Source organism: Hyperoodon ampullatus (assembly GCF_949752795.1).
Source record: "Hyperoodon ampullatus genome assembly, chromosome: 16".
Taxonomy (NCBI): Eukaryota; Metazoa; Chordata; class Mammalia; order Artiodactyla; family Ziphiidae; genus Hyperoodon; species Hyperoodon ampullatus.
The window spans coordinates 2729603-2752478 of NC_136929.1; the positions used below are offsets into that span (position 1 = coordinate 2729603).

Genomic DNA, 22876 nt, shown 5'->3' on the forward strand with positions numbered 1-22876 from the left:
TCCCTTTTTCTGTAAAACACAAACAACTACAGAACAAAACAAAGAAAGCTTCCGCAAGGTGGGTGCTCAGCAACCGAGGAGAACACTCGAGAGCCTGTGCGGAGAACAGACCGCACGGCTCCGCACAGCGGCAGGCGCTGCCCTCCGCGGGCCCCCAGCAGCGCCCCAGCTCGCACTCGAGCGGGTGGCCACGTCACTCGCCGGACGCCGAGGCTCCCTGCAGAGCTCCGTGCACACCAGAGGCGGCGGCAGCTCCACCACCGGCATCGCTCCGCGTCTGCCCAGCAGCGGCCCAGGTCCTCAGAGCACCCAACGCTCTGACCACTGACCCTCAGAAAACACTGTCGGTGCCACCACACCAAAAGGGCTTCGTCTGAACGTCAATCACCTGGCCCAAACACAAGTTCCCAGCCTTCACTTGTGCTAGCCCTCTAAATTATCCTCTTTTGACATATTCCTTATTTCTACTTAATATCACATTTCCAGATGTTCAGGTTTAGTTCCAGAACTAACACCTGAAATAAGGAGGACTCACCTGCACCTGAGGAAGATGAGGCTGCACATACGTCGACCGTCACCAGCACCAACCTGGCAGGGCGAGGCCATCAGGGTGACCCACATGCGTGGGCTAGAGCTCTCAAACGTGCAAACCTCTAGCCAGAAAGAGGACGACTGTGCTTTGGCAGAAAGAGCCACCGTGGTTTTCAGGGAAGCATCACCAGTAATGTGGTAAAATAAAGAGGGTTCCAAGGCACAAGCTAAGAACTGATGCTGATCAATCCGGAAAGTTCACGTTCATCACACTATTTTCCAACTTCCTTTTTTTATTCTTTTAAAATTTATTTATTTATCTATTTGTGGCTGCATTGGGTCTTCGTTGCCGCGCAGGGGCTTTCTCTAGCTGTGGTGAGCAGGGGCTACTGTTTATTGCGGTACGTAGGCTTCTCATTGCGGTGGCTTCTCTTGTTGCAGAGCACGGGTTCTAGGCACGCGGGCTTCAGTAGTGTGGCTCATGGGCTCAGTAGTTGTGGCTCTCGGGCTCAGTAGTTGTGGCACGTGGGCTCTAGAGCGCAGGCTCAGTAGTTGTGGCGCACGGGCTTAGTTGCTCTGCGGCATGTGGGATCTTCCCAGGCCAGGGTTCGAACCCGTGTCCCCTGCATTGGCAGGTGGATTCTTAACCACTACGCCACCAGGGAAGTCCCCCAACTTCCTCTAACTCCAGGTCACCCCTAAAGAGGGTGTGCGTCCCCACCCACTGCCACGCCTTCCCATGGGTTCCAGCCAACGAGCTCTGAGCACACGTACCCGCTCTGAGCAGGACAACGCGTGCCAGGCCCCAAGCGAAGCTTTAGGAGCCTTCAGGCGTTTCAGCCAGCCGCCCCGGTCTTTTCCTTTAAGTGAGCATGGCAAGGCCCAAACTGGAGCTGCCCCACCAGCCTGGACCCGAGAATAAAGAAGACACTCGGAGCACAGCAGCCCCATCTCCGCAGCCAACGAGACGGGCGGGTACACCTTCAGTGCTGTCAGCCGCGGAGACGAGGGGGCTGCTGGCTAACACAGCACCACCTGGCAAGAGCGGGCGATACGTCCACATCCCACATTCTCCCTAACTGAACTGGCTGTTGAAGGGGAGAGGACATCTCCAAACAACAAGCAGGAAAAAGACGGTATTAAAGTGAAGCAGTCAGCTCACGTAAAGCTGGACCACTTTAACACTAAATGGTAAGAGTTACAACCTCTTAGGCTGAGTCACAGACTCCCCGTTATTCAAAATAAGGCCCTGCTCCGCAGAAAGGACCCATCACTCCAGAGCAAACCAAGGTCTCCCCTCCTTCCCAAATACTAAAGACGGTCATCGCGTAACTGCTAAAGGCTGCTGCTCTACAGGGGTCTCCAAGGAGAGACACACATGCCTCGGCGCGCGCCCTGAAAGAGCTCATTCTCGCTCAGAGGACTTCCTCTCCCCTCCCCGTTTATCAGCAACCTTGAGCAGGTGCCATGAGAGCCAGGAAGGCAGGCGGGCTCAGGAGATGGAGGGAGATAAGAGCACGGCGCCACCTGTAACCTCCAGGTCATCCCGTCCATGTCACAAGTCACCCTAGCACTCAGAGGCCTAACCACAGGTGGTCTGGGTGTCAGGAGCCCAGAGCCACCTGGCGGGGACGTGGCTCAGTCTCCCACGGGGAGGCCCCAGGTGTCCACTGCCAGCCTGACAGCTCCCAGGGCTGAGGCTCTGGAACGACGGCTCACCGCACGGCTGTGTCCTCATGGCACGGACAAGGCCCCAGAGACAGTGACGGGGGAGCGAGAGCAGGAGCGGGAAGGGAGCCCCGGGGCTGCACCGCAGGAATGGCGCGACCAGCGCTCCAGACGGCTCCACTCGAGGGAAGGGGCCACGCCCCACCTTCAGGAGGGAGGGGTGGCCCTGCTGGGAAGCCAGCCGCCAGCCCACCCCCGACGGGAGTCCTGCTCCCTGCGCCACACCCTTCTCCCCAAATCCAGCTGCCACCCCCTCTAACTGGGCCCATCAGATGTCACAGCCACTCGGCAGAGCACTGCCATCCCTGACAAAGAAGTGGGGCAGACCCCGCCCCGGCAGGGCAACAGGAGGATGACGAACACCTCCGTCCGAAGGCTCCCCTAACCCCAGCGTCAGTGAGCTGCTTCACCTTGGAGTCCAAGTGCACAGACGGTACTGGAAATCAGCATTACCTTCCACATAATAAAACAGAAAAGCAAACTTCACTTCACAAAATAGAGTGTGTTATACTTCACATAACAAAGATCCTGTTAGTCAGGAACCTTCCAACTGTCAGCAAGTGAAACCCAACTCAAACTGGCTTCAACAAAAGAAGAACTTACTGGTTCTCATAACTAACAAGTGAAGAATGGCAAGAACCACAGGCACCGAAGTCGGAAGCTTCAGGCCATCTCCTGACTCGGCTTGCCTCTGCGTGGGCTGCAGTTTCAGGAACGTCCTGGTTCATGAGGTAACATGGCTGCCAGCAGCTCCAGGCCACAGCCAACAAGTCCACCACCTCCGCTGCACCTGGCTGGCCCTGCCTGCGTCACAGCCACATGGCCAGAGGCAGAGCGGCAAGGCGAGCTGGGCAAGGCCCAGGCGATAACGTGCAAAAGCCTCCGGGCAACCTGCACACGTGTGCGACGTGGTGCAGGCAGGTAAGGCAACCCTGTGCAGCACCAGGACGGACCAACGGATCCAATAAAGGACGACACAGTAGTAATGCGCTGTTACCACCAGCACGCCAGAGTCTCATCAGCAATCACAGCGACCTGGCCTTCACAGAACCCAGACATCACAACCACAACGGACTCTGACCCAGCTGGCCACACTGATACAGACGCAAAAGTAGATGACTCACCCCTAAATGATGTCACCACCAGCTGATGACACCCCTGTGTGTACCCAGAGAGAATATACCAGGCAATGTGGAGAAGTCTTCCTTCCCCCACCCCAGTACTAATGGAGAGACCCCTCACCAACACAAGGCAGACCAACCAAGCACTTTCTCAGCTCAGGCAGCCTCAATATTTGAAATGCAAGCAGCCAGGTCAGCTCCTCAGAAGAGTTCATGAGGAAGCTATTTCTGACACAAGAAATTGTTACTTTGGGCACAGTTCTGGAGTGTGGTTCTCGAAGTTTAAAAATATAATCTTGTCCTATCACATTGTCAGATGGAATCTGTGATTTTAGAACAAGATGAGTAAAGACGAATCTTAAGTAAGTTGTGCTATTTAAGTTTAATGCAAATGGTCCACATTGTTGGGGATAGACATGTGGAAAACAGGGATCCAGCAGGGAATTCTCGCCTCCTTGGCTTCTGCAGATTTTGTACTTAATTCCACCTACTCCTACGCCCTAGGGATAAAATTAAAGTTTGAGGACGGATTCTATCAATACACAGCACTTTCACCCAATGTGCCCCCCATTTCTTTTAGTTTAAAATGACAATTAAATCATATTCAATTTTGTGGATTCCACTGTATCAACACCAAAACATTAGGACAGGGACCACTTATACAAGAAAAGAGATACCAAATATTTTAGGTAGTTTCCAGGAAGGGTTGGGTCGGGAGGGAGAACAAAGTCCTGAGAAGTGAGGCAAGATGACTGATGCAATGAAAGGGCTGCTACGTCTCCGTCCACCGTAAAGGAGCAATCATCCCAAACAGACATCACCAGGTGGGGAAGAAGAGGATGAAGCATCCACTGAAGCATCCCCTGGGTGCTATGCTGCAGATTTCATGTCAATCTTATTTTATAAAGGGGAAAAATGAGGCTCCAAAACACGGTATGACAGGTTCCACAGGAGAGCAAAGAATTGAACCTGATCAGTCACTGCTGCTCCCCCTGCCACACACATGGGTCAGTGGGGCAGCACCCATGGGCCCATGGGTCCCAGAGCCAGCTGGCACAGGCACAGCACCCCATCAGCCCACCGTGGGCTCCTAGTCCGACCCCTAGGGACAGTGAGGCAAGCCTGCAGAGAACAGCCACACAGTCGCCAGACAGAGAGGGTCTGGGCAGGTCACAACCACCACTTAGGCTGACAATTAGCTTAGGTGCTAACCCAGAGAGCCAAAAGGGCAGTGAGTCCCTTGCATTAACTTTAATACTCAAAACAAGTAGTTATAAAACCCAAACTTTGAGAAACATGTCAAGACAGTAAACTGCACACATACATAACCTCCCATCCCTCCCAAGGTTCCACTGAAATAACAGAAAAGGCAGGCTTTAAAAAAAATAGTAATAAATGGGACTTCCCTGGTGGTCCAGTGGTTAAGAATTTGCATTCCAATGCCAGGAACATGGGTTCAATCCCTGGTCGGGGAGCTAAGATCCCATGTGCCATGGGGCAACTAAGCCCGTGAGCCACAACTACTGAGCCTGCGCACTCTGGAGCCCGCGAGCCTGCATGCTGCAGCAGAAAATCCCGCGTGCTGCACTGAAGATCCTGAGTGCCATGACTAAGACCCGACACAGCCAAATAAATAAATAAACAAATAAAAAGAAAATTTAAAAAAATATATCCAGCATATAACCAAACATACTTTATTAAAAAAAAAAAGTATCTGGGAGAGTGGAACGTGAGTGCGTTAAGGAGTGTGGTCTGATATAGTATGAATGCCCAACAGCACTTGAGGTTGGAGGGCAGGAATTTAACGTGAGACGAGTTGGCATGATTAAGTATTTTAAAAAAACAAACAGTAATAAAGACTCCACTGAAGTGCTAACGGGGGGACCGGAGAGGCCATGAGCAGTCGCAGTGAGGCTTAGAGAATCCTGAGGACAGGAACCAGACGGGCTCTGCAGGATCAAGAAGCGCTCTACCCAGCACCTGTGCGGAGCCTGGGGGGCAGTGCGGAGAGGCCTCCAGCTCCAGGGCAGGAGAGCAGCGCCCACTAAACCGCAGCACAGCAGCACCCCCTTCCTTGAGGAGAGGCCAAGCTCCCAGACCCCACCAGGAGAGCCCACCACCTGCACTGGCTTCCCAACGTAAGTGACAAACTTGAGGTGCTGCTAGACCCACGTAACAGGCACTGATAGGAGGCAACAAAAATGAAATGCCCTAGGAGCTCTAACCACAGTAAAGCCTGAACTGTCCCAGAGCTGGAGGGGGGCAAGGAAACGGGATGCAGGGACAGTCCACCCCTCCACCCTGCTCATGGGCATCACCCACAGTTCCCCTGCCTGCTCCCAGCCACGCCCCTACGGTGAAGGCATCCCACCACCTACGTGGCTTTACACTCGCATCAGCTACTGGGCCCGTCTTCACAAATAGGAAGAGGAACCAAGGCCACATTTGACAGAAGAGTAAAGAGGAGGACAGGTGACTTCCGGCTCCGAACAAGATGCAGCAGACACACTCTCCTATTCCTCCACCTCAGTGCGACGAAAAGCCCTGGGCGTCCACATAAAACAAACGTAAGGCAGACAGTACTGGACACAGCAGGCCAACTGCCCACGGGCTTCAAGACCTGAGAAACAACATGGCAGTGGGTTCTCTGGATCTTCTTTTTGCTCCCCCAGACTGGGTGCTGGAGAAGCCTGCAATCCAGACACACCAAAAGGTGCAGACTAACAAAGCGCCAGAGAAGCCTGCCCTCTCTGGCCAGAGCACCAGGAAAGGAGCAGCCCGGCAGACAGGAAACTTCTAGACAGTAACCAACCCCCCACCAAAGCCCACAGGAAACGCGGCCCACCCTACCAAGGCCTTAACAAAGTGCCCTCCCTCGGCCCTGCCTACAGGGGCCCACAGAGTCACAGTGAGTTCCTCAGCTTTCAGACAGCAGTAAAGTCTAAGACGATACATCAAGAGATAGAGGCTTCTGGCTCATTATTTATAAAGGTAACTACAGAAAAATTAAGAATCATCAAACAGTGCAATTAGTAAAATGTGGGACACAGAGGGATTGTGAGGCCTCAGGGCACGTGTGCCAAGTCCTGTCCTTTCATGCGGATCTAAAGGAAGCCAGAGCAGGACAGAGAGGAGGAGCCGGGTTAGAAGAGGACTTCACGGGTAAAACTCCAAAGAGCTGTGAAAGAATTCGCGATTACAGTGAGAAAATGAGAAAGTACAAGGACGTCATCAACCGTTCAATGCTACGCAAGTTTAACTTTCACCACACACGAGACGTTCAAAGGAAGCTTGAGTGACCAGAAAAGTCAGAATCGTACGTGGTGCTTGACATGAGACTTGAGGGTAAGATGCGAGACCAAAACATCCAGATGGAGGTGTTCAGACCATTTCATAGAGAAATAAAGCCAAGAAAAATTCAGCCGTGACCAAATATTTTCATTCAGAACATCTTTGTTTTTTTGCTAAAAATTAGGCGCCAGTACTTCTACCTAAATGCTGTAAAATGCTACATCTCTCTGCCTTTCTCTATTTAACTTCCTGTTTCCAGTACGTGTACACTGTGCACTGATTTCAAAGTAAGTACTGTTTACTAAAGCTTGCCAGCACAAACACGATGCCATAATATGAGGACAACGTGGCCACTGGCACGCTGTCTCCCTAGAATTCTTCGCCACTTACTGGTCTTAATTCTACCTTCTAGGGCTATATTTGAGTCCCCAGTGCTGGGCCCAATTTCTCTTAATAAAAAGTTTTCTCAAACGTTTGGGCACTGGTCTATCTAGTCTGAGCACTCCCTTCCAAGCCTATTATGATCTCCAAGAGAACGCTAAAATTTTCCCATCAAAGTTCAAGGTTATCACATACCCCCAAGCAGTTAGGACCCGGAACGCCACAATTCCCCTTTAATTCCTCTTTAGGACAGTTCATCAATTTTAGGACGTTTTGTTGGTTCAACTCAGCAAATCAACTTGAGAAGCCTGGGGGAAGCAGGAAGCAGTGGCAGGCCCCACCCACCCAGGGGTGCCCAGCCTGGCCAACCAGAGGGTCTCCTTCTCTCTCTAAATCCCAACCCCATGTCACCGTCCCTCCTGCAGGACTTACAGTCACTGCCCTGTATCCCAGTTACGTATATTCATTTCATGAGCCATACAACGCTCCACGATGCTTCTGGCAGACACATGTTGTGTCTCTGTGTGTCTCCTGAACAAGGCTCAGGGAATGTCCTCATAAACCCTGTGCAGGCTGACTAACAGCACCTGGAGAAACACTCCCTTGTTCTATACTCACAATGAAATAGAAACTGACTCTTCAGTCTCCTATAACACACTCTACCCAATAAACGCTCTGGTTGAAGGATCCACCACCTCATCCTACCTGAGCTGTGCACCAGTCATCCTAGGAACGCTCCAGTCACATGAGAAGTCAAACCCTCCTCTCCCAGGGCCGGTGCTAAAGTAAGATTCCAACAAGATGCTGGGAAACGAGAAGGGAAGTTTCCAGGTCTTCTCTTGGCAAAGAGATGTCAAATCTGAAGCTGGAACAACATGAGACTCTCACTATACATACATCCCATCCCCTGAGCTGCCTTGTCCTGCCTGGTCCTTCAAACATCGCCATGTGACTGATGTGCTTCAAACTCCTGACCGTGATCCTCAATGAAGAATGCATTTTACATCACAACCAGTACACACACACAAAATCCAGACAGTTGTTGTGCAATCTGAATTTTTAATAAATTCACCACTAAGAAAGAGATAAGCGGTTAACAAATGCAACAAGGATGGAATTTATTCAGGCTTTAAATAAAGTTGCTAGTGAGCCATGGGGTCCAATTTCTTTATTCTCCAGTTATAAATCTTTCACTACGCTGAATGGCTTTAACTGAGTTACGTATTACACCCAAAATGATGGAGGGATATGTAGAAAATTAACATTCTGCAACTAAACCTCCTAAATCTTAAGTAAATTCCCTCTTCAGTTGCATGGTGCAGATTATTTATACCTACATTAACACATTTATTACAAATTCAAATTGCATGCATTATAGACACTACATTCAGTGGTTCCCCGGAGAAGACCACATGCCCAGGTGCCCACCGTCTTCCCTCTTAACGGAGCTTCCACCAACTGGAGGGCCGCCGTCCCCTTCTTCCAGCCGACCTTTAGTCCTAAATGTATAAGTTCTGGAATCTCTGTAAACCTGGATTCAAGTACCAACTCTGCCCCTTAGTGGCTATCAGAGATCAGGCACATTCCCTCACCTCCCCACATCTCATTTCTCCTCTGTGTACTGGGGCTCACTGCATCTACCTGGCAACACTGCCTTGTGGCTGCTTCGGTACTTAGGAGCCAGTCAGCAAGCTGCTATGCGGTTTTAAAAGCCTTGACAGGCACACCTTGGAGATATCGCAGGTTCGGTTCCAGACCACCGCAATAAAGCGAATATCACGATAGAGTTCCATGAATTTTTTGGTTTCCCAGAGCGAATAAGTTATGTTTATATTGCAGTCTGTTGAGCATGCAACAGCATTATGTCTAAGAAAAAAAGGTGCATATCTTAATTTTAAAATACTTTATAGCTAAAAAACGCCAACCATCATCTGAGCCTTCAGCTAGTCGTAATCTTTTGCTGGTGGAGGGTCTGGCCTCGACATTGATGGCTGCTGACTTTTCAGGGTGGTTCGTGGTTGCTGAAGGCTGGGGTGGCTGCTGCAATTTCTTAAAATAAGACAACAATGAAGTCTGCCACGTCGACTGACTCTTCATTTCACGATTTCTCTGCAGGATGCGGTGCTGTCTGATACCATTTTACTCACAGTGGAACTTGTTTCAAAATCGGAGTCCGTCCTCACACACCCTGCCGCTGCTGTATCAACTAAGTTTACATCATATTCTAAATCCTTTGGTGTCATTTCAACCATCTTCACAGCCTCTTCACCAGGAGGAGATTCCATCTCAAGAAACCACTTCCTTTGCTCATCCATAAGAAGCAGCTCCTTGTCCGTTAATGTTTTATTGTAAGATGGCAGCAATTCAGCCCCATCTTCAGGCTCCACTTCTAGTTCTAGTTCTCCTGCTGTTTCCACCACATATGCAGTTCCTTCCTCTACTGAGGTCTTGAACCCCTTGAAGTCATCCATGAGGGTTGGAATCAACTTCTTTCAAACTCTGTTAATGTTGATATTTTGACCATTTCCTATGAATCACAAATGTTCTTATATGGCATCCGGAACGGTAAATCCTTTCCAGTAGGTTTTCAATTGACTCTGCCCTGATCCATCAGAGGAATCACCATCTGTGGCAGCTGTAGCCTTACAAAATGCACTCTTTAAATAATAAGACTTAAAAGTTGGAATTTCTCCTTGATCCATGGGCTGCAGAAAGGATATAGTGTTAGCAACATGGAAACAACATTAATCTCATTGTATATCTCCATCAGAGCTCTTGGGTGACCAGGTACATTGTCAGTGAGCAGTAACATTTTGAAAGGAATCTTTCTGAGCAGTAGGTCTCAAGAGTAGCCTTAAAATATTCAGTAAACCATGGTATACACAAACGTACTGTCATTCAGGCTTTGTTGTCCCATTTACAGAGCACAGGCAGAGTAGTTTAGCATAATTCTTAAGGGCCCTAGGATTTTCAGAATGGTAATGAGCACTGGCTTCAACTTAATGTCACCTGCTGCATTAGCCCCTAATGAAAGAGTCAGTCTGACCCTTGAAGCCAGGTACTGACTTCTCCTCTCTAGCTATGAGAGTCCTAGATAGCATCTTTTTCCAATAGAAGGCTGTTTCATCTACATTAAAAATCTGTTGTGTAGTGTAGCCGCCTTCACTGATCATCTTAGCTAGATCTTCTGGATAACTTGCTGCAGCTTCCATATCGGCACTTGCTGCTTCACCCTGTACTTTTATGTTACGGTGATGGCTTCTCTCCTTCAACCTCATGAAGCAACAACCTCTGCCAGCTTCAAACTTTTCTTCCGTAGCTTCACCTCTCTCAGCCTTCATAGAATTAAAGAGAGGGAGTTGCTCTAGATTAGGCTTTGGCATAAGGGAACGTTGTGGCTGGTTTCATCTTCTATCCAGCTCACTAAAATTTTCTCCATATTACCAATGAGGCTGTTTTGCTTTCTTATTTGTGTGTTCACTGGAGGAGCACTTTTAATTTCCTTCAAGAACCTTTCCTTTGCAGTTACAACTGGGCTGACTGTTTGGTGTGAGAGGCCCAGCTTTCAGCCCGTCTCAGCTTTTGACACAGCTTCCTCACTAAGCTTAAGCATGTCTAGCTTTTTAATTAAAGCGAGAGACGTGCAACTCTTCCTTTCACTTGAACACTCAAGAGGCCACTGTAGGGTTATTAACTGGCCTTATTTCAATATTGTCGTGCCTCAGGGGACAGGGAGGCTGGAGGAGAGGGAGAGATGGGGGAACGGCTGGTTGGTGGGGTGGTGAGAACACACACAACATTTATTAAGTTCTGCCGTCATACATGGGTGTGGTTTGTGACAACCCAAAACAATTACAATAGTAACAAAGACCACTAATCACAGATCACTATAACAAATATAATAATGGAAAAGTATGAAATACGTTGAGAACGACCCAAATGCGACACAGAGATATGAAGTGAGCATGAAATGAGCAAATGTTGTTGGAAAAATAGCACCAACAGGGCTTCCCTGGTGGCGCAGTGGTTGAGAGTCCGCTTGCCGATGCAGGGGACACGGGTTCGTGTCCCAGTCCGGGGAGATCCCACATGCCGCGGAGCGGCTGGGCCCGTGAGCCGTGGCCACTGAGCCTGCGCGTCCGGAGCCTGTGCTCCACAACGGGAGAGGCCACAACAGTGAGGGGCCCGTGTACAGAAAGAAAAAAAAAAAAAAGAAAGAAAAGGGGGGCAGATTATGAGGCTCTCTCTCGCATGCCCTCACCGCTCTGCCTTCACTTTTAAGTAGATGGGGAAGACTTCACTCAGCATCCACAGTTTTCCTGTAAAGATCTCATGGAACAAGGACCCAAACCAGCGATCCTGATAGGCCCCCGTCACTTCAATCGCTGCCACACCAACTTCCCTCAAATGCCCGGCACAGCCAGGCTGGCCTGATTCTGCCACGAGAAGTCCGGAGGAAACAGACTCCCCTCTCTGTCTCCTCAGCGGGCCAGGCCCCTCGGCCCCTCGGCAAGCTTGGGGAAAACCCACGGCTCCCTCTCCCGGGAGATGGCTCCTGATGTCACCAAACCCTCATTTCAAGGGCCCGCCAGGTCAGCTTTAAACACGAACTAATTAAATCAGATACTCTCCAAGGGGAGGCTGGAATCACTACTTTAAAAGCTCCACCGTCTACAGCCCAAGCGGGCACCACGATCTACCTATTAGTCTTCCTGAAGAGCACGTGCATGCACGTCACTAACCCCAGGGCACGGTGGAAGGTACTAGTGGTCGGACGGAGGGAGGCCCTTCACTTCTCAGCTCAAGGACCAGGCACTGTCCCTAAACTACCAGGGAAAACACCCAATACACACCAGATAAACTGGCCCAACATTTGGGACAAATTAGGTCAGAAATGCATATTCTGGCTAGGAAGTTCGTTTTTTAAAACATACAAAATGCAGATCTTCACATCTAAACATGGTCTGAAAGGCCTCGAGATTTCTTTTGCTCTGTAATTATTCACTGGGAATCTCTCCGCTCGCTGGTTCCCAGGACTTCAGGGAACTCCTCAGGGACACAAACTGCTTTAGGGCAAAGGGGGAAGGGGCTAAGCCTTCCTGCAAGACCAATGGGGATTTTCTTGATTTGTTTTAAAAGGAAAATATCAATAGAAAAGTGACAGCTGAAAGATATTCAAAGAAGTCTGCTTTACTAGACTTAAAACAGGTGGGAAATAGGAAGTAAAAAAGGGGAGTGAGGTCAGAAGGCAGGACCCCAAGTGACTAGAATTTCCTATGGCCAGAGAAACAGGCGGTCACACCAGCTCAGGACTCTCCCCATGTGCAGGCAGAACGCAGCGTCCAACAGCAGCTGCTCTACCTGAGTCGCTTCCGAAAGGCCACGGGGCCGTGACCAGTTCGCAACAGGAGAAAGAGCATGTAGAGGCACAAGGGCACACGGCAGAGCGGCACGGGGCTTCTCCAACACACAGCTGCCCACCCTGCTCCAGGTCCTCCTACGGCCTTCCACGGTGGGCCAGAGGACACGGTGGGGACCAAGAACGCAGCCCTGCGCGCCACCTCGGCACGTGGAAACAAATGTCCCCCCGAGGCTCCCGCCAAGAGCCCACCCAGCGGACACCCCATCCAGGGCCTGTGAGACCCCGAGCACAGAGCCCAGCCGAGCTCACCGGACCGCCGGCCTCACTGCAGAGCTGAGAGGCAGGAAATGGCAGTGTTTCTGCCACTACATTTGGGGTCATTTGTTAGGCAGCTACAGAAAACCAACACACTACACCAGCTGTCTCACAAATAAAATGCAAGAACTGAGATCAATTTTACCACAGAGTAGCTATAAACCCACTGAAACCAAAACTTCTGTAAGAGATCTAGACTCTCAACTCAGTTCTCCCTTTGGCAGAAACTGAGGCACCTTTCTCATTCCAGTTGATAGTAGACTTGGTGCAACACTGGAAACATAGTGAATGGAATGAAAGTACTTTTATCAATCTTAGAAAAATGTAAGTTTTTTGTTTTTTTTTTTAAAAAAACAAGTCAGGAGACATTTTTGCTACCCTGCAGTACTAAAGAAAGCACTTCCAGGATCAATTCTCCCCTCTCGGCTTAGCGAAGTGGGCAGTGGGCTCCTAGCCTCAGAACCGCACTGGCAGCCGGACATCACTCCCTGGGATACACAAGAGCTGTTCCAGATACTCTTCCAAATGACTCAGAGTAACCGACACATGACTCCACAGGATCAGAAGCTGTCTTCAGGCTCAATTCAGGTCACAAGGTGAAACTAACAGACCCACTGGCATGCCACGATGCTGCAGCTACTGCTCAGCTAAGCATGTCCTCATTTTAAAGCGCCATCTTTGGCACAGGCCGGTCATTAGCCAGGTAGCCTCCTTCTTAAATGAGCACCTTGCGTGAAGGAGTTCCAAGAGGGAGCTCTGACAAACCGAGCAGCTGTGGAAAGATGAAACAACTTGAATTTTACTAATAAATGCCCCTCGAAAGCGACAAGCTAACCATTATCAACACAATAAACTGAAGTAAAGATGTCGCAGTGTCTCATCTTCTGCCTCTCAGTTGATCACACAGACCGATTCCAAGGTCTACAGATTATCCTTTTCAAAGTCGCATTTTACAGAAGAAGAAACTGAGTCCCAAAGGGGCTATGGGTCCTTATCTGCCCCGAACGTTTCCAGACATCTTCTGGGGATCTGCCCTCATACAAACCCAATTCATGGACATCCAAATTGAGGTCTGACCCAAGAGTGGAGACCAGCAGGGTGTCTACCTTCAAAGCCCTACAGAGCGTCCTGAATGCACCTGTCCTATATGCTGGCACCTCCTCAGCAGCTGGCCACAGCTGAGACCATCCTTCCTGCAAAAGGACAGTCCGTTCCCATGAAGCACGTCTGCACAACACATCAGAACCCTGCAACGTGAGCTAAAAAGATGGAGGCACAATCGTTCACATGGATGAAGTGAACATTAACGGATTAAACCTTACTGCTGTCCCGTCCATCTTGTTCATCCTTGGTCTCACGCATTCAACACAGATCTGACCTGAGTGCCTATGCATGCCAGCACTGGGACCCACGTGTATTCACAGTGCCCTCGAGGTTCCCAGGCCAGTGGGCTGGGTGAGGAGGAAGAAGCTTCACTGAAGACTACAACCCTGGCTTTGCAGGACACGGACGCGTGCCCAGCCCAACACCCAGCCTCTAGCCAAGCCCCTTCCTGGAGGCTCTGAAGAGTCAGACATGACGTGAAGAGACATGCTTCCAATTCCTCCAAGAGAGCCGTCCTCCCCTTTCACCCCACAGTTCTCCTGCCTCCCACCCTCCACCACCCAACAGTGGAGGGGGCTTTCTCAAAAGGACCCTTTGGAAAAGCAGCCCCAGGTCCGTGTGTTGCTTCCTGTCATGACTACTGACAGGCAGGAGGAATGGCGGCTGCCTTGGAAGCTGCGCTGAACCTCAGTGCACGAGAGACGAGGAGGTGCCCTCGCGGCGGGGACGGACGCGGGCCGAGCTGCCGTACCCCATCTCAGCCTTGTTCCTCCGTCTCCTCCAGCCCGGGTCAGGGACACAGTTCACTGGCCTTACCCAGCCTGCCTGGGACCAGCCTGGGGCTTTAGCCTCATCAATACGACAAGTGACAGGAGCTTAAAACATCCGAGCCACCTCCGCTTTTCCCATTTCACCCTTAATTCCACCTTGCTCTGTTCCTGAACCTCTTCCGGAAGCTTCCTAAGGGGCGTCACTGCTCAGGAGGCCTCTGATGAGCGGGACGGCGGGCTGCCCCACCTTCACTAGCTGCGGACGTGGGCAGGCACCCTACACGCCAGCGCCTTAGTTTCCTAGTCACAGCGCAGGCAGAACGACCCAACCCGAGAGGGCTGCCTGAAGACTGAGCGAGCTGACCCGCGTCTACAGGGCAGGGCCCAGGATGCAGCGGGCACTCAGGGGCCGCCGCTCCTTCTCGCCACCTCTCAGAGCACCGCCACCAGGGGAGGCCCAGCGCAAACTGAAACTGCAGAGCTCGTCGTGCAAAGATTCTTGAGAACTTCAGAGGGGGACAGCAGAGCATTAAACCAAGCACGGGGCCCCGGCGTGACGACTCGGTGGCATGCCCGCGAGGCCAGCCCTGCCACCAACCAAGCTCCCCTGAGAACCCCCGCTAGGAGTCAGGCTAACAGGACTGCCCTGCGATCCTCAGTTCACCTAGTCCAGCCCGAGCACAGCATGCCCGGAGGAACACAAACCCTGGTTCGCAGGCGCTGGGCTGTGACCCGAGACCTCCTCATCACCTCAAGTCTCCATCTCCTCGGCTGCAAAATGGGGAAAGCACCACCTCCTCTGCAGGACATCTGGGAGGATTAGACGATACGGCACATATGAAACGCCTAGGCACCTACTTCGTACCTGACAAATGCTAACCCCATTTAATTCCAAGCTGACTGTCCTCCCCCAGCCTCTCCAGTGATCTAAACTCGCGCGGTCCAATGCGGGGCCGCTTGCCTTGTGAGCTGCTGAGTGCTTCCAGTGTAGCTGATTCAGAGTGAGAGGTGCTGCGAGTGTGAGAAACACACACCAGATTTTAAAGACTTCATGTGAAAACACAAAGTAATGTCAATAATATTTTTATGTTAACTACACGTTGAAATAAGAACATTATAGGTACACTGGGTTAAAGACAATGTATTGTTAAAATTAACTTCATGTTTCTTTTCACTTTTTTTAATGTAGTTACTAGGAAATTTTAAAAAACAAATGTGGCTCACATTATATTTCTATTGGATGGTGCTGATCTAGACAATGGGACACCCAAAGACCTGAAGGGAAGTCTAGTTCTCCACAGTGGAAAGCAGCCTGGATGCAGAAGGGACTAACCACTTGCCCACAGGACAGCTGGCCAGGCTCTACAATGGAACACAGAGGGTGAACGCGGACACTGTCTGCCAGGAAAAATTAAATAGAATCATAATATCAGAGTAGAATTTGACCTTCTCTGCTTATAAGTACCTACAAGATATTCAGAGAATAGTTATTCATCTCCTAAACGACTTTTTTATTACTTACTGTCTCTCAACTTCTTTAAACGGCAAGTTCTGGCAAAAACATGAATAAACTGACTTCAAGAATTGATTGAGTCGGTCAATAAATACTACGTCATTACCTATCACTTCCAGCTCACCATGGAGTCAGGAGCACAGGTGACCAGCTAAGACGACAGCCTGCTGTGTGACCTCAAACACACCTTCAGTGCAAAGTTGTAGCAAACAACTTTACCTGAATCTAGGTCGAAGCGAAGGTAACACCTGGGTGGGGCACCTCATTCCCAGGGAAAGGACTATATACTTTTGTCTTTGTTTCAATTAATCCTGAAGCCTACATCAACAAGTTTCAAGTTTTCACATGAGCATGTCTTAGTTATTCCAATAGTATTTTTAAATATTCTTTTGGACAAAATCTCAATCATAACCTTGTTAAAAATCTAGAAGAGAATTGAGCATGAGGACAAAGAAGTTTAACAAAAGAATTTGTCCGTCGGAAACACACAAAGAAGACGAACATCTTAGAAAGATGTAAGGCGATTTCTTTCCCTAACTCACCAGCCCATCAGCCTAGCTGATTACAACACTGGACAGCCCACCTAATACCTTTCCCTTCTCTCCCGACTTTAAAGACAGAAAATGAAAACTTCGTCACTCACGCAGAGGGAAATCGGCACCTCTGCACACAGTCTCAAGCCGTGCTTCCAGCCAGAGTTCCCCCTCTATAGAGCGACCCCGGAACAGCCAGAGGTTACTTGTCAGAAAGCTGGAAGGAGCACTGCAAACGTCTACAGTTTTCAACTTTGATTTCCTAGTCTAGTAGCTTTCCTTTCACATCCTCCTTTGCGAGTCCAATGGAGGAAACCTTGAGTGTGTCATATCTGCTTTCGTTTACCATTTACGCAGAAATGCGGGCACTGCAGACGATACAAGAAAGAAAAGCCAAAATGTTTACCCCAAGAGGTTTCCATTTTCCCAAGGGAAAGAGAAGCAACTGATCCAGGCAGTCACAGGACTGCAAAGGCGTGCTCTCACACATCGCTACGGGCAAGGCAAAAGGATAAAAATGTCTCTGGAGACAATTTGGCAATAGTGCTTTAAATGTTTAAAAGCCCTACCTTTGACCTATGCACTGCCCTATCAGGGAATTTCTCCTTCAGAGATAATCAAAGATGAAGGATTCTGTACAGAAATGACCATCACACAGATCACTGTTTACCACAATGAAAACTTAGAAACAACCTCTACATCCAAAAATGGGGATTAGCACCACAAACTATGAAGAAGCCATTAAAAATAACTAGACAAATATTTAACACAAGAAAACAGTCACTATGTTAAGTTAAAGCATATTTATTATAAAACATTTATACTATGATGTCATGGATATTTTATAAGCATATTTACGTATGTGCAAAGGGGGGAAAAGACTGAAAAATATACACTAATTTTCACGTTGGTTATCTCTAGATGGCATCATTATATAATTATTTCCTTCTTACATTTCTCCATTTCCTGAAGTTTGTATAACTGAATATGGATTATGGGGTAAAGTTTTTAAAAAATACATACCAACGTCGTTCAAACTACAAGAAAACGATAACAGTAACAGCCACTGTCTACTTAGCACCGAAAACACGTGAGGCACTGTTCTAAGTGCTATATGCTAATTCATTTAATCCTACAACAGATACGAAGGGCCTGCACCGTGGTGATGCCCCTTATCCAGATGGTAGAGCTGGCAAGAGGCAGAGTGGGACAGAAACCCAGCGGGCTTCAGGCCAATGTGCTCACCGGCCCTCCCTCCGAAGCAGAAACCTGATATTCATGGGCAACCACCAGGAGGTGAGCGAGGCCCTGCAGGTACACAGGACGCTTTTATTAAAGGCCCAAATCGCAGCGGGAGAGCACGCCCAGCTGACTGGTCAGCACCCACCCCAGCACGACCTGCTCGGGGCTGCTCAGCACCACATACACAATTCCTGGGAAGTGAGACAAACTGGGTTTTTGGTGAAAAATTACTCTGAAAAGTGACCAACTGCCACTGATGGTGATACAGGTGGAGAGGCCTAAGAAAGTAATGACTCAGCTAACATATAAAGTTGTTTAAAACAGGTAAAAAATAAGACGGTATCCAAGTCAGCAAAGACTCACATCTGTGATGTGAACAAGTCCACCATTCACCCTGCAAAACAAACACCAAAGTGCCACCAAAACAGTCTCATAGAGCGAAAGTCAGAACATTTCCTCCTCAACAGTCTCACGGTCAAGGGAAGAGTTTTCTTTCACAGTTTTCAGCACTAATAAACGACTACGGCATTATTTCCCTTACACAGATCTGCCTGTTCCAGCTTACCTGTGGTCATTACAGACATACATTAGTTTGCAACTGTTGACGATTTACCTAATCACACAGATTAGTATAAAGTGAGTAATGCTGCATCCCAAACCGGACACCACCTGCTTCTCCAGGAAGGGTCCAGAAGCAAGGCTGCCTGCAGCAGTGGAAAAGCCCCTCACTCAGGGCCAAACACCAGCTCCGTGCCCCAGCTCCGCACCACCAGTCCCCTCAGCGGGCTGCACAGCCCCGGCTGGCCTTTCTGCTTACTTCCAGCATGGAGGCTCTCACATCCACCCCCGCTCCCCAGGACCTGATGAGCGCACAAACTCTGGAGATGGGTCCACACATCAGTATTCCTTAAAAAGCCCAACAGCAGCCCTGTGGCTAACGTTCACACAGTTAATAATGAGAACTGATGAGTTAGGCTGCGTCTCCTTCCCGTAAAACAAGGGCTGTAATAACTCAAAAGACGAAGGAGCAAACTAAGACAACAGGTGGAAGTCCTTTAGAAAGTGTTACAAATAACCAAAAACAGCTACTGAGAACTGAAATCAGGGGTCAGATGGAACCTCTGGAAAACCAAAGACAGGACCTGGTCAGCATGAGCAACCTTCTCTCTCACACACAACGTTGCCTGCACGTCCAGGACAAGTTCTGTCCTAGGCAAACGAGGGTTTCCAAACACAATATTCCCAAGCTGGAGAGAATCACGGTGCCTGGCTCCTTGTATCAGTAAACTTAACTTTCCAGAAAAGTTCCAACTTTATTTATCAAGACATAATAGTTCTAAACAGGGTCATCTTACATCCTTATTACACCATTAGGAACATGAGAAAAAACCTAAATTCTTATCAAATTCCATACTACTTAAGGAAACAAAAAAGTCAAACTAGATGCTTGCTAGGAAGCAGACATTATATGAAAGATGAAAAGATCATCCAAGATATATGTGCTTTTTTCCTAAACAGTTTTCCAATTTTTAAGTTTTTTTAAATTTTCAAAATTTAAAAATGTTTTCCAACTTAAATTGCTTCTCAAAATTTAACAATAAATGCAAATTGTACAATATTCCTTTAAAATTAAAACTCCTTTCATAATCAGAACAACTCATTAGGGGAATAATACTTGATTTTCCACAGCGAGTTAAGGTGTGTATGCATTAAAATAACTGATAAAGTAATTATGACGTTCGGTTCCTCTCTTCCTTTAAGAAATCTTAAGACAGTTGTTTTTTTTAAATAAATTTATTTATTTATTTATTTTCAGCTGCATTGGGTCTTTGTTGCTGTGCGCGGGGTTTCTCTAGTTGCAGAGAGCGGGGGCTACTCTTCCAGTGCACGGGCTTCTCATTGCCGTGGCTTCTCTTGTTGCGGAGCACGGGCTCTAAAGCACAGGCTCAGTAGTTGTGGCGCACAGGCTTAGCTGCTCCGTGGCATGTGGGATCTTCCCGGACCAGGGCTTGAACCCGTGTCCCCTGCACTGGCAGGCAGATTCTTAACCACTGAGCCACCAGGGAAGTCCCCTTAAGACAGTTTATAATGGTGGTAGACAAGAAAATACATATACCAAAGACAGGCAGTCTGTTACAAACACAATGCAGTCTAAACTAATCCCTGGAAAAACCTACCTTGACACTTACATGGAACAAAAGCTAATCTAGAATTCAAGCTATCAATCTTGAGTTTCATGTTTGTAATTTCAAAAGCTTTCCTGTCAGTCTCTTGTCTTCCAGCATTTTGTGAAAATGAAGTGTGTAGAGCTACAAAGTGTTTCAAAAGAGCAAAGTCCTTCCCTCCTCACTCCCTTTCCATGTATTTTTCTTTAAAAACACTGGAAAACCGCCCGCCACACTGTGTTCCATGTGTGAGGCTGTCTTTCAGCGAACAGGCCTGTCCCTTCACATCACAGATTACAACAAGTCTGGAAGCCCAAGTTGAGTCCATACCGTACAGAGCTCCTTTTTCAGAGTGACCAACAAATGTATGAGCTTTCTGATGTGCTTTTTAAAATTATTACCTCTTATTTAGTTGAAAGTTTTAAAGTTTAACTTATAACTGAGCTTGAAAGAATGTTAACTAAACTTGCCTCTATTGTAAATTTACTGGAAGAGATATTTAAATAGCACAAAATAAGTCATATTTGATTTTTTTTCTATAAAAGGAAACCTTTACTACCAACTACAACTGCCAGGTCATCAGTCAAGCACAAATATTTACTGAAGGCCTACTATATGCCAAGCACTGTTCTAGATACTTAGGATGTGTTAGTGAACAAAGTCTCTTCTAGAACATCTCTAAATAAACTCAATTTTTAAAAATAGTAGCTATATAAAATTTCAACAGCAACCTTTGGAAAACTAAGGATGAGATGTTTGGGGTTTTTTTACGTTCAACTTTCTTTAAAACAATACCTTCTTGCAAAGTGAGTTTCAAATTTAGTCTAATGAGAAACAAAACTCAATAGTTTGAAGGGAATTATAAAATTCCCCAACAAAGGTCAGAAAAAGCAAAAACTGCTACAAGCATTTATTATCACAGCCTAACAGAGAAACTCAATGATAAAACGACAAAGTTGGAGATGCTTTCATATACTGTTACCTAGGAGCCTGGTATAATTCATCTCAGTACTCAGATAAGGAAACAAAGGCAGAGAGTGGTAAAGCCGCAGGTAGAAAAGGCAAGATTTAAACCCCCAACTGACTATAACCAATTAGTCTGTAATTTCCAAATAAAAAAGCAGCTAGATTTCTGATCTAAAGCCCTACCCCAGGATTAAGAAAAATCACACATGGTAACATAAGATGAAAAAGAAATTTCCAGAGAGCTGTTACTGACTGTATTTAGCACAGTGACAAAATTCTAAACAACATGGAAATGACACCCACGCCCCAAGACATAGATTAACATGTCCCTAACCTAAACATCAATTATCAGAGTAAAAACCACCTAAAGGGAGTGACACTTGGAGGACTGGGGGCCCATTTTATTTCTCCCGGCTCCGCCTGATCACCTGCTTAGGGTTCTGACGGTGGACCCAGACCTGGATGCGCGTCCCCCGAGAATCCCTAGGGCGGAGTTAAAGCTAAGGCAAGTACCAAGGAGTCAGAAAGCGTCCCTGCCCAACAAACGGCTGTCGAAAACGTGTTGTCACCTGCACCACGAGCTACTGTAACCACCTGTCCCCATCGCAGCGTGCAAAATGTGGGGCTCCTCCCTGCCCTGAGCCCGCAGTCGCCCCTGGGGGACCCGCGAGCCGGGCCCGGTAGCCGCCGCTGCAGGCCGTTACCACGCCCGCCCGCCTCGCGTCCCAGCGCCCCGCCGGCCCCGGCGCCCCCGCCACTCACCTCCAGGCGCAGGGACACCCCGCAGCCTCGCAGGAACTCGCGGATGTTGCTCAGGCACTCGCCCTCGCTCCGGGGCTCCGGGTAGACCTGCAACACAGAGCACAGGCGCTGAGCGCCGCGGGCCGCGAATGCGCCCCGAGGGGAACGCGACGCGGCCCCGGCGGGCGTGCCGGCCGCGCGAGCGACCAGGGCGGGCTGCCCCGGCGGCCCGGAGCTAGCCCGGCCGCCCCCGACGCCCGCCCGCTCGGCCACCGCCTCTCCTCACCCTTTTTCCTTCCTCCGGGATGCACCAATCTCAGCCCCCTTCCCTCACCAGGAAGTGGAGCGGCGTCGGAAGTGACGTCTTCAGACCGCGCCCCGGCAGGCCCCGCCCACGACCTCTTCCGGTTCCCCGCCGTCAGGGCGCGGCCTCCTCTCTCGGCAGCTGGCACTGGCTATCCGACGTGGCCCCCCTGGCCTGGCCCACGCACGGACTTCTCCTCCCCGCCCGTGGCGCTCGCCCTCGGACGCGGCCCACCTGGCCCGGCTCACGCGCGGACTCCCCATCCCCGCACCCCCGGCGCTCGCCCTCCGACGCGGCCTCGCAGGCGGAGCCCGCCCCGCCCAGAGGGACCCGGGAAAGCTTGGCCTCCGCTACTTGAAGCAACCACGAAGGGGCTGTTGAGAACCTGTTGTTTTCTCAGTTCTTCCCCGCCCCCGGCTTGGGGAGAGTGGAGCTGGAATTCTAATACGATGACTTAAAACAATTAGCAACGTAAATTATGCCGGTTGGGATTAAAGTGCAGTGTTTTCTTTTACTACATATTGACCATGTGCTTCATCAGTGATTAGCCAAAATAGCTGGTCACTCGTCAGCGAAAAGTCAGCTGGGGAGAGATTGTGGCGAATGCAGCCTCCATCACAGGTGAAGACCAGCGAGGGCTCCTGCAAACTGGTGCTTGGTCTGAGGCAGAACTGTAAAGGCCACGGCCACACGTGTAAGAAGTTTCTGACAGCCTCCCAGGGCAAGAAACAAAGGAAACCAAGAACGGCACCAGTTACACAGAACAATCAAGGGAGAAGCCTGAGATCTCAGAAGAGCTTTTTTTTGTT

At 49.2% G+C, this 22876-nt stretch overlaps 1 protein-coding gene across 4 annotated transcripts in view; it reads right to left on the minus strand.

Annotated features, from left to right (window-relative positions):
- Window positions 1-22876, minus strand: part of ARHGEF7 (Rho guanine nucleotide exchange factor 7) — a gene marked incomplete at both ends in the record, with an annotated part of 122744 nt that overhangs the window by 73427 nt on the left and 26441 nt on the right. For 3 of the 4 annotated variants that reach the window (XM_079721881.1, XM_079721880.1, XM_079721883.1), the window contains one exon: window positions 21785-21871. The exons of the other annotated variant lie outside the window; for it this stretch is intronic. In XM_079721881.1, coding sequence (XP_079578007.1) covers window positions 21785-21871 — 87 coding nt within the window. The remainder of the gene's footprint in view (window positions 1-21784; window positions 21872-22876) is intronic. 4 annotated transcript variants of the gene reach the window in all.